Source organism: Erythranthe guttata, chromosome 9 (genome assembly GCF_056151865.1).
Source record: "Erythranthe guttata isolate IM_541 chromosome 9, IM_541, whole genome shotgun sequence".
NCBI classification, from domain to species: domain Eukaryota; kingdom Viridiplantae; phylum Streptophyta; class Magnoliopsida; order Lamiales; family Phrymaceae; genus Erythranthe; species Erythranthe guttata.
The window spans coordinates 5,640,664-5,653,611 of record NC_142541.1 but is presented as its reverse complement, the minus strand read 5'-3'; the positions used below and the strand labels follow the sequence as shown (position 1 = coordinate 5,653,611).

The following is a 12,948-nucleotide window of genomic DNA, read 5'->3' as shown; positions in this document are numbered from 1 at the left end:
CGCTACATGGCTCCCCCACTAGCAACTGTATTTTCCTTGACTCGTATCCCACCGCCATGCTTCCTACTTTTGCCAGAAAATCAACATGCTGCTTCTCCTCTCGGGGTATTTGAGCTAGCTCGCAAAATTCGAACTCGCTCATCATCGACCGTACTGTCTCGCAATAAGCCATCATTCGCTCGTTTTTTATCTCGAATTCGCCCTTTACTTGTTGTACCACTAGCTGTGAATCCGAAAATATGCTCAACTTCCTGCCCCCGGCTGAAGATACCAGCTTCATCCCATGTATAACTGCTTCATACTCTGCTTCATTATTTGAGGCTCTGAAAGGCAACTTTATCGCGTATTCCAACTCCTCGCCCGCCTCTGCTAGCAATACTCCTACTCCACTTCCTGATGCATTCGCCGAACCATCGACGAACACCCTCCATATTCCTTGCTCTTCTGGTCTCTTTGTTTCCTGCAGAAAATCTGCTAGGGCTTGCCCTTTTTTGGCGATCCGCGGCTCGTAGCTGATATCGAACTGTCCCATCTCTACTGCCCACTTAACCATTCTTCCCGAAACTTCCATCCTTCCCATCACTGTCTTCATAGGGTGGTTAGTCCGGACCACTATTGCGTGCGAAAGAAAGTAGGGTCTTAGCTTTCGTGCTGTCGTTACTAGCGCCAGGCCCATCTTTTCTATCTCGGAGTATCTCATCTCAGCCCCTCGCAAGAGTTTACTCGCGTAATATACCGGGCTTTGCACTCCCTCCTCTTCTCGGGCTAAGACCGAGCTGACTGCGAACTCGCCCACTGCAAGATATACATAAAGCTTTTCTCCCGGCGCGGGCTTTGCTAACAGCGGGAGACGAGCGAGAAGATTCTTGAGATGCTCGAAAGCCTTTCTTGATTCTTCCGTCCACTCGAATTGAGTCCCCTTTCTCAGTATTTTAAAGAAAGGGTGACTAGCCTCTCCCGCCTTAGATATGAATCTACTCAGAGCTGTTATTCTTCCAGCCAGCATTTGAACCTCCTTAATATTTCGTGGGGCCTCCATATCCAAAACCGCCTACACCTTCTCCGGATTCACTTCCACTCCCCTTTCTGTTACCATGTAACCCAGGAATTTTCCCGTTTTCACCCCAAAAGCACACTTATTGGGGTTAAGCTTCATGCCGTAGCGTCGGAGCGTGCAGAATGTTTCTTTTAAATCCTCTAAATGAATGCTCGCCTTTTGACTTTTCACCAACATATCATCCACGTATATCTCCATGTTCCTTCCGAGTTGGTCCCTGAACATTTTGTCGACTAGTCTCTGGTACGTGGCTCCCGCATTTTTCAGCCCAAAAGGCATTACCGTATAGCAATAAGTTCCAGTGGAGGTGATGAAGCTCACCTTGGGCTGGTCGCCAAGGCACAATGGAATCTGATGGTATCCTTGCGAGGCGTACATCATACTTAGCATCTCGCAACCGGCGGTTGAGTCTAAGAGTTGGTCGATTCGTGGCAGAGGGTAGTAGTCCTTGGGACATGCTTTGTTGAGATCCCTGAAGTCAATGCACATTTGCCACTTTCCCTCGCCCTTCTTGACTAAAACTGCATTGGACAGCCAAGTAGGAAAACGGATCTCCCGGATCTGTCCGGCTGCTAACAACTTCCGCACTTCTTCCTGTATAATTTTGTCTTTCTCTGCTCCAAAATGCCGACGATTTTGCTTGACTGGCTTCGCATTCTGCTTGACATTCAGTCTGTGCACCACGAGCTGCTCGTCGATACTCCCGAGATCTGTTGGAGTGAACGCGAACACATCTTGATTCTGCCTCAGAAACTCAGCCAGCTGTCGAGACATGTCTGCGTCTAAACCGCCACCTATGCGGGTGGTGCGAGAGGAATCCTTCTCGCATAGTTAAATTACCATTAATTCCTCAATTGGCTTCACGTGGGCTTCTTCTTTTGCGGGGTCTACTTTCGGCATTCGGTCCTCCTTCCCCTGGTTACCTGGGGAAACAGTGCGAATAGTATCTATGTTTCCTATTCTTCTCAAGGCGTCATAATAACACCTCCTCGAGGTCTCCTGATCCCCTCGGACCTCCCCGATTTGATCTAAAACGGGGAATTTCAGCTTCATATGGTAAGTTGAGACTACTGCTTGAAATGAGTTCATGGACGGTCGCCCCAATATGATGTTGTAGGTAGAAGGCGCATCCAGTACCAAAAACTTCACGGATCGGGTTGCTCGCACCGGCTCCATTCCTAGAGAAATGGGCAGGCATACCTCTCCGACCGACCACACCGACTCTCCCGAGAACCCGACCAAGCTTGTCTCTACATACTTTAACTCGAAATCCATATTCATCTTTCTGAAACAATCATAGTAGATAACATCAGCGGAACTGCCGGTGTCCACTAATATCCTCGCGATATCGAAATTTGCTACCATGGCAGTAATCACAAGGGCGTCAGAATGTGGCTGCCTGATTCCTTCTTCGTCATGGGGACCGAAAATAATGGGCGGCACGTAAGATATTCTTTGCACCTCCACAAGCTGAGCTTCCATCTCGCACAAGCGTCAGAGGTGCGCACGGCTTGCCCGATCTGCTTCCTCTATCTCTCCAAATAACTCCTCAGTCTCTCGCAACTGTCTCAGGTGCGCTCGCCTGGCCCTGTTGGAGTCTCCCCCTGAAGGTCCTCCCAAAATCATGCTGATGAAGTTTGCAGGCGCCACCTGGTCCTTCCTCTCATTTAGCTTTTCCCTTCCCGGCTCAGGTTTGCGGGGCTCGCTCGCACGCCGAGCTAGGAACTGCTGCGGGCGCTGGTTCCCCTCTTTCACAAATTCTGGCAGATTCTTCGCGCGTATGAGCCTCTCGATTTCGTCTCGAAGGTGCTGGCATTCGTTGGTGGTGTGGCCATAATCATTATGAAAACGGCAGAAACTCCCTAGCGTGGGGCTTCTCTTCGGGGCTTCCGCATACGTGCGAGGCCATTTTAACTTTGGGTTATTCTCTATGGCCAACAATATCTCTCCTGGTTGTGCGACTAGCTTGGCATAGCTTTCAAAACGAGGTCCTACTTTTCTCTCGTTCTGCACCTCCCTTGTCGCAAATTGAGTCGGTTTCTGCATTCTATCCTCTTTCTTTTCCCTTTTCGCCTCGAGGCCGCCTTTACCCTCGCCAAATTTATTATGCACCGCTTCCTCGGCGTTTATGTATTGCTCGGCCTTTTTCAACAAAGCATTAAAAGATGCAGGGGGCTTTTTCGAGAGCGAAGTGAAGAAATCACCCGCCCGCAGCCCTTGCGCGAGGGCGCTGATCAAAACTTCTTCCGAGGTGATTGGTACCTCCAAGGTGGCCGAGATGAAGCGCTTGATAAAACTTCGTAAGTGCTCCCCCTCCCTCTGCCTGACTGCGAACAGAGTCAGGGTGCTCCTCTTCTGTTTCTTTGAGCTCGCGAAGTGATCCATAAAACAGGCGCTTAGCTGGTCGAAACCGCGAATCGTGCCCACAGGCAGCTGGCTGAACCAAGCTTGTGCGGCTCCCGCTAACGTAGTCGCGAAGACCCGACACTTCACTCCCTCAGTAAATCGGTGCAAATCCGAAGTGTTATTGAAGCGACAGAGATGCTCACAAGGGTCGCTAGTTCCCAAGTATTCGTAAGTGACCGGTCGAAATGAGTGTGGCAGATCGTCATCCAGAATGTCGGCTGAGAAGGGGCTTAATGCACTGAGTGAGGAACTTGCGCGGGCGGGTCCCTCGCTCCCTCGCCCCTCAATCTCCCCCATCCTTCTTTTGGGCGGCGCAGCCTCGGGCTCCTTTAGCGTGCGCACAGAGCCCTCCTGGACAGCGCTCGCCAAGAGTGCCTGCAGGTTTTCCATAGTCATGGCTACCATGGGGCTACCTCCCGTAATGCCGGCTGCTTGCGGCGTCTCCTCTCTCGCGGTAGAGGCCTCTCCGACGGCTGGTTGATGCTCCTGCGGGGCTGGGGTTGCTTCTGACTCCATCTGACTGGTTAGATCCCTTACTATGCTGGGAAACGAGGCCATTGATAAACTTATACTGATTAATGGAAAACAGATAAAGGTGCTTTAAAGGAAAACGTTGCCACAGCTTTGCTCAACGGCTTCCCACAGACGGCGCCATTTGATCCGACAGGATTCTTGGTGGGCTGGTTTAAGGAGTGGAATTGGCCTGGTTTTGGACCGGGCACCACAGTAAACCTACAAAGGAAGAAAAGAACCGGACTTAGGCCGGAGTTAGCACTCCGACGGCCAAGTCAGTAAATTTCTGAAGAAGATACTATGCTTATGTGCGTAATTTAGGTATGTATGCTTGTGTGTCCTTACCTGTATTTACTGCCCCTATTTATACTAGAAAAAAAGGGACGGACGTCAAATACTCTTCAATTTAATTTACCTGTCCCATCGCGGTAATTAAGCATCCGGACCTCAAATTACCTTCAACGCGGTTTAATCTGTCATTTCATTGGCGGCTGCGGGGGCAAAAAATAGGGATCGAAGAGACATTCCTCTGCGCTTGTCAGTAGATTGGACGTGCATTAAATACCCCATGTGCAGCAATGATCACCTCAGATCGGGGGCGAGCAGCCTGGCGAGAGATGCGGAGCGGCGCAGGTGAGGGAGTGAAGCTGCTAGGCGAGAGAGTGAGGCAGCGAGAAGCCTCTCGCTCGCGGGCTACTCGCGATCAGTGGCATGGTCCCTCTCGCCCAACCGGTACCAGTTTGATGGGCCTTCTTCTGTTAATGGGCTTAAACGGTGCCTTTTGACCTTGTTTGGGCCTTTGGTCCTTATTGGATCCATCAAGCGATCCCGGGCTGGATCAGTTACCCTACCAGTATTAAACTTAGAAATAAAATCTTGGGTTTGAGCAAATTTAACCTTCAGCCTATATGTTTCTCTACTAGTAGAAATAGCATTTTGTTCAAGAGTAGAATTTCTTACCTTCAATACTTTGTTTTCCTCAATTAGAATCGCGGGCCAGCCCATTCATCAATAGATTTGATGAACATCTTTATCCTTATTTTCCAAACAGAGTAGTTCAATTCACCCAAGAGAGGTGGTCGAAATGCGCCTTCACGATGATTATTCATATCTACAGAAAAAAAAAACAAAAAAAAAATTAAATCCCAAAATCTCACTAAGTGTATCTAGTGACAGGCTCTTGATGCCAATTGTTAGATTTTATTTCGTACAGATTAAATTATTTGTGTTAGATTCAGTTTTTCGTTACTGTTGCGTCAAGTGTTGCAACAGTTCGTGAAACAGTTCATAAAAACAGAAATAAACAAGACACAAATTTAATGTGGTTTGCATACAATTGAACCTACATCCACGGGGACATGCAAACAAAATTTACTAATTTTTAGTTTTACGAATACAAAAGTAGGACTTAATCAAAATACAAAGACTCCCTCTTTGATGACGCCGTTCTTGTATACTACGCTGAATTATAAATCTTCAAATTGCAGCACGTCCCTTTCTCCACACGGTTGAACTCCCTTCAACGCTGAATCCCTCAGTCGGCGGATCGATCTCCTCCCGAGATCAGTTTAAGCCCCTCTCCCGAACAACCGATCTTCTTTTTGTATAGAATAAGCAAACTTGTGATAATCCTTGAATCTTGGTGTCTTCACCATAAAGCCTTGAAGCCGATCTATTTTCTATGAAAATCACGTATCACAATGGAGCAATAAAAACGAGCAGAAAAAAAAATTATTCTCTGAACTCTTCTCTCGATAAAAAGTTGCCGGAAGACCAACAAGGAAAAGAGAAATATTTTTCTCTCCAAAAAGCACACAAGAACAACAAAGAAAATAGAGATATGTTTCTCCCAAAAAGTCACGCCCTATTCTGTTACTGCTTCTCTTTTTTATATAGCCTTGGAAAGACTCCTGTATAAGCAAACTAATTAAGGTTAGATACTTACAGGAGATATAGGAGATTTATATATAAGATACGTATCTAATAATATATTATTAAAATACAAGACGGATCCCATATAAATAATAATATTTCAATTAATGATAATATAAGAAAAAAATAAAAAGGAATTATCCCTTCTCTTGATTCTCACACGTCTGTGTGAAATATATGGAAAGAAAGAATTCTTTTTCACAAGACTTCTACACAAGTCATTAAGTTAAAAATAACTCTGTATAATTAATAAGATAGTTTCCTATATAAAAGAAACAATTAATGACAAATTAAAGAATTAAAGTAAACAAGGAGACTTCCCTTTTGTGTTTCACGGTACATAAGGACTTGTTGTACAAGTCTTTACTCATCCCTTGTTTATTAGAATCCGATTAGATTCTAGCAGATACATAACAAAATCATACAAACACTGTTACCATCAGATGATCAAATTGCCGACAAAATAAAAATGGATTAACAATCATCCAGTTCTACAGGACACATGGAAAAATCAATATGTATGGAAGAAAATATTTGTCTCACATTTCTCTACGCCGTACGATAAGAAGAACCACATGATGATTTCTTGCTCAGAGAACTTTGCCAGAAAGAAGGAAAAAATCGATGATGTTTTTTTTAGAGGAATTAAGGAGATTGATGTAAGTGGGTCTAAAGTTCAAGGAAAGCTATTAGGTTTGATCGTAATATTTTTTTTTTCATTTGATATGAATTTAGTTTTAAATTATTAATTTTCTAATTAAATTTCCAATTTAATTAAAAAGGTGTTTAATGTAATTTTACTTGTAACGTATGTATCGTACTATTTTTTAGTGGGTACGTACTAATCCTATGTGGAGCATTTGTATTGGCCGGTAATGGTCCGAGAAGTACAACCCTCTCGGACCCTAGACAACCCCATGTTTGTTTAGGTTTTCAAATTCTTTTCATTATTTTCCCAAACTAAAATTATCTTTCTCAAATATTTTAAAAAACTTCCCCAAAAAATAATTCAAATATTTTTCTATCTAACAGACATGATTTGACTCCTTCAGTGAAAATTGTTTTCACTAAATTACAAACTAAAATCACTTTATCTTTCAAATTCTTCTTTCAGAATACCTTTTTCCAACACATTTTAAACATGATTTAACTTGCTACAGTACAAATTGTCTCATCTCAAAATACACACAACCTTTATTTTATTTTCAAATTCTTCTCCCAAAACATCTTTTCTCCAGAATAAAATGGAAATGGAAGCCCAAAAGCTCACCAAACATATCCATTATTCTTTCATCTTTCCCGTCAAACAAACGCCACCCACCCGATCCCACATTTTCATCATCTTCACCATCATACCAAACCCATCAACCACCATCCCGTCTCTAAACCCAAGCCCAACACCTCTCTGTTATAGACCTCAAATTGGAGATTCACCGCCGAGATTGTTAGGGGCCCATCGGTATATCACAAGCTCTACATATGTATGATATTGTCTAATCTGGGCCAAATCCTATTGGTTTTGCTCTTGGGTTTTTTTCCAAAAGGTCCCATAAATAGAGTTTCTATCCCCTCCTGCCCTCCTTATCTCCTTATAAAGAATTGATATTTTCCATATTAAACGGATGTGGGACTATGCTTGCACCTCAACAGAGATTCACCGTCGCATAAGTCACAGCCACCCACCTAGATCTACTTCGTGCTGCCAACCTTTGAACAGGAGAAAAAAATTAGCTGGACCAGATCTCCTTCTTCATGCCTGCTTCCAAACTCCAACGGCGCCTCGCTGCCATGGGTTCTTTTAGAATTTCACTAAAGAAACCGAGGGTTTTCGTGGCTGGTTGAGGAATTCGGGTTTTGGTCGGAGGTGACCCTAGCCGTGTTGGAAATAGAAATCGAGATTGACATTTTTCGATGAGGTCAAGATAGACATTTTTCGATGAGGAGAAGATGTTGTGTTAAGGATTGAATTAAAAATTGAGATTGATGTTCCAATTTTGAGTTAATTTAGAGAGAGGGCGCTTTTGAAAATTTGAAAAATTGAATTGAAAATTTCAAAAACTTCACTTTGGGTTGAATCTGTAATTTTTTAAAATTATAATTTAAACGGTATTTTGGTCTTTCGGGTCAAAAAGTCACCCCCGGTAGCCCACTCTGTGCGCGGTGTCCACGATAAGCTGTTAAGGACCTATTTTGATTTGACAGATTTACATTGGAGGGTCCTTGTTGATTTATTTAACATGAGGATTTTTTCGGTAATTCCAAATTACAAAGGGCTGATTTTTGCCTTTATTAAATGGGGCACTTTGAGAACGTCCAAAAACTTTTATTAATAGGGATATGTCCAACCCATATTTCACTCTTTGATGTAAACCCAGGCTCATTTCCGTTCCTCAATAATCCACTATCTTTTTTCCAACTACACACATCCCCAGTTTTTTAATTTTGTAATACTTTTTCTCTGTCAGGAATCAATCGACTAAGGGAATAGTTGATTAACGAACTAACAACTAAAAGTGTGGTTGAATAATGAAATTAATTACTAAAAGTAACAACAACAACAACAACAACAACAACAACAACAACAACACAACAACAAGCGTAATATATTCAATCAAAACCAACACGATTCAACAAAAGTATCCAAACAATAACCAACCGAAACAAATAACAAAAACAACTACAAAAAAGAAAATGAAAATCAGCTATTTTTTACAAAACAAAAGACATACAATATTTGTATTGATTTATAGAAATTGGATGATGGATTGAGAATGACAGAACAAAAACACATTACCTAAATGACCCAAGTCCGACTACACGTGGCAAAATCGGGAATCAATAAACAAAAGTTCAAAAATGAATTAAAAAACGTAATGATTAACTTTAATCGACTACTGATCATAGTCGATTAAACCTCAATCGACTACTGAGCATAGTCGATTAAAACTTAACATAGTCGATTAGGGGTCTAGCATGCGCGACTTTCTCCGCCCCGCCGGATGTAACCAAAAACTCTAGATCTGTCTTTCCATTGTTACCATACCGTCGTCACACCACACCATCACCATCCCCACCATCGTCACCACAAAAACACCGTCTAATTTCCACCCGCATGGAGACTGATCTCATTCTTCTCGGACGACAATAATAGATCGACTCTCATGGCGAGAAAAGGCTGTTGTTGCTCACGACAGTGGCATCGTGATGGTTCAGGCCTCGTGGAGCGCCGCCATGAGGGCATAGAAGATATGGGGCGCCGACAATTCTTTGTCCGACCACTTGCTTCTGTGAGAGAGAAGAAGGATTTGGACGAAAAAAGGAAGAAAATAAAAAATAGAAAAAAAAGGACAAGAGAGAAGATGGGTGATACGGGAAAAAAAGAGAAAAGATTAATATGATTAGGGTTTGGAAGGGCATAATTACAACTCTCGTCCCTATATTTTACACCATTTTCGATTTTGGTCGATAAATTTTTTCTAGCACGAAATTGGTCCTCAAATAACCAGTTTTGTTACAATTTTCGTCCACCGTTTGAAATTGCCATTAGTTTGGATGGAAAAGTCACGTGTGAGGCACGTGAAAATGCACATTAACCTCTTTTTTTATCTATACTGTTTATTTATCCTTAATATCATTTTATTCATAGAATTTCGTCCAAATTAAATTCGAGTTGCAATCTCTTTCGATAATAGCATTATGTTAGTAAATAGACATTTTACTCTGTACAACTTCTCCTCATAGTAAAACTTCTGAATACATAACATAGAAAATAAAAAGTATGAAGCATGAAATTTCAATTGTGACAAAAAATTAAAAAAAAAATTAGCACACAAGAAATTATAAAATATGGAGCTCACGACTTCGACTTTTCTAACTTTTCCCTTTTGTTTATATATACTACAAGCATCAAAATAAAATAAAACGAATCCCCCCCACATCGGTGAAATCAAATGTTGCGACATTCCCACTGCCGTCTCGAGTCCATTGGACCAGTTCATTCTGTTGCTGGTGATAATCTCTAAGATGGATTCGACGATATGGCCGCTTTTTCAAGATCCTCATTAGAAGTTTCTATTGAATGTTGTCGATCACATTTATTTTGAAGACAAAAAGAGGATATATACCTAATAATCTCCTCCAAGAGTGCAAGTTTTGAAGCGAGCCCATAGCCAGGTTTTGGCCATTTAGCAAAATTGACAAAAAAAATTACTTTTTTATGGAGGTTAGAACCTTCGATGATGAATTGAACAACGGATGATAATGTCATGATTTTACAGTTCAACATGAGCTATGACTTTGTTTTATCATATACTATAAAATTTGATAGCCATAGTTAAAACAACACGTGTAAGGAAATTAGATCACATTATAAGGAAATTAGATCACATTCTGCTTGCATGATCTGAATCCTGCACAAAAAGCTAAATAAAAAAATCGCCAATTTAAAGGGAAACAAACGGTCAGAATTTAATCTTTCCTGTTTGCTACAAGAAATACTTATTGGGCTTAATTAACTGGCAAATTCAAACATCGAGGGATCTTTTCAGTAAAAGTATCCGTGCATTTTCCTCAACCAACGTGATATGAGGCTTCATATCTTGTCACCTAAAAATGATACACAGACACTCCAAGTTCAAGTTTAAGTTAGCTATTGATACCATATGGCAAACGTTCTTTTCAAACTTCACTTGGAGTTTTTTCACGCTTTCATCTGAGTGGCTGCAGATTCATCTTTGATAGGCTTCTTTTTATCATTTACTTTGGTTGTTTTAAGGACTTCCATGGATTTGAGAAATCTTCGAATTGGGATTTTTCATTTGTCCAAACACGTTGTTTTTTGTCTGAACGTTTTGTCTTCTCCGTAGCACCTGGAATCTGTTATATATTACATTATTTTCTCTTCAAAATAAATATATCAAACCTCAAAATTACACAAGAAAACAATACAAGATTGAAACTGTTTTAGAATATGACTATTACTTTAAATAAATCAAATAAATTGTAACATGGTAAAATGTTGATACTTAAATTACAGTAACTAGATTAAATGATGAGAACTGAAAAGTTGATTCACAACAGCAGATAGAATAAGTTGGTACAAATGATGAACTCTACAACTATATATATATATATATATATATATATATATATATATATATATATATATATATATATATATATATATATGTGTGTGTGTGTGTGTGTGGGATGGGAGCAAGAAAAATCGATATTAAATGTAAAATATCATTTGACTTTTCAATTGTGATATAGTTTAAGTCTATGAACATGATGTAATATATATTAATTATTAATTAATAGAAAGCAAAATATATGTTAAATATATAAAAATAGGGGTCATTGAAAATAAGCCCATCAGTGGGTACTTATTCATAAAGAGATCCAGACAAAAAACTCCTTTACCAATAAGTCCACACATGGTCCTGATTTTTGTAAAAGACTAAAATAATCCCTCATACTTTAATATGCTCCAATTTCATCCTTAACTTAATTTAACCTCAATTTGACCCCAAATTTCACAAATTATTCAATTTTGACCCAAAACTTTTTTTTTCAAATTTTTTTGTTTTTTCAAAAACTTTTTTTTTCCGCCGGATTCCGGCGGTCAACGTCTGTCTCTGGCGTTGACTTTTTCAAATTTTCAATTTTGTTTTCTTCCGGAATCCGGCGGCAAAATGTTTTTTTTTTGCAATTTTTTTTTTTTTGAAAAAAAAAAGTTTTTGGTCAAAATTGAATAATTTGTGAAATTTGGGGTCAAATTGAGATTGAATTAAATTAAGGATGAAATTGGAGCAATAAAGTATGCTCCAAAAAAAAAGTCAAAATTGAATTTTTGTGGTCAAAATCGAATTTTTGTGGACAAAATTGATTAATTTGGGGTTACAATTAAGAATTGGGTATAAAGGGTTGAGGGTAATATTGGCATATACATGAATGTTTCCTTTATTTATAATAAATATTAAAGGGATGGGCTTATTAGTGAAAGAGATATAACCCCTAAACCTAGAATAACAAAGATGCTTGGTTGGGGACTTATGCACAAAAACCCCATAAAAATATAGGAATTATGGTATGGTACAGTATTACCGTGGTATTGAAAATACAATACCAGTATCGTACTGTATGACAGCGGTACGGTAGTAATTCCGTACCGAATATTATGGTAACCATTCTTTGGTTATTTTTCGGTAATTTGTGGCTGGTATAATATAGCGATGGCAGCATTGCATAATCTCTTAGCCTTCACTATTCGTTGTTTTGTCTTGTTTTATTTTTTCCACGTCTCCTTTTTTTAGTAGGTATAGCTAGTGGAATGAGGTTCCACTGAAAGGAATTAATTTATTTCCAAACTAATTAAGAGGGGTACCAAAAAGTAAATGGCTACCCAACCATATATAATCAATATAATTGATGTGAAACATGGAATGTAAATGATGAATTGATGTTTTTGTTTTTATGCAGAAATACTACGCACCAGGTGTTTCAAAAGCATTCCGGTCAAAAGTTAAAGCTCTAAAGTACATAGGGAAATAGTAAAAATACTACGGCCACAGGTATATATTGGCGTTGAATCATTTCATTGTATGGCTTTTAATGTTCATTTTCTTTCTTATGGAAAACTATGTTGAAGGGTGCTCATATTTGAGGAAGTAAGTTTTTTGTTAGAATATAGAGGTGAATTAGCTTTGTCATTGAATTTACAAATATTACTAGATTGACATTGCATATGAATAACATTCCTTGTATCGACTAGATGCGTAACAGTAGAATTCATGCATCTATTTATTGCTTTACTCACTATACTTATTTTACATGTGTAGAAATATCTTCCTAATTTATACTTTTTGTGCACCCAAAATGCTCTTTTTTTCTCATAATTTCGGTTATATAAGAAACAGTTTTTGCTATCGTTTTGCACACACATACTGATTTATTTTTATGATGTCCAAGTTCCAACCTCTACTATTTGTGTCATCTTGAAAAATTGTTTTAATCACATGTTAATTTGTTGTCTTATGTTA

At 39.8% G+C, this 12,948-nt stretch overlaps 1 protein-coding gene across 1 annotated transcript; it reads right to left on the bottom strand.

The window, feature by feature from the left end:
• Positions 1-1,888: 1,888 nt before the first annotated feature.
• Positions 1,889-2,539, bottom strand: LOC148767949 (uncharacterized). The gene has a single exon (XM_088822705.1). It carries the CDS (start codon positions 2,537-2,539, stop codon positions 1,889-1,891), a length of 651 nt encoding a protein of 216 aa, XP_088678831.1.
• Between the last annotated feature and the right edge of the window lie 10,409 nt (positions 2,540-12,948).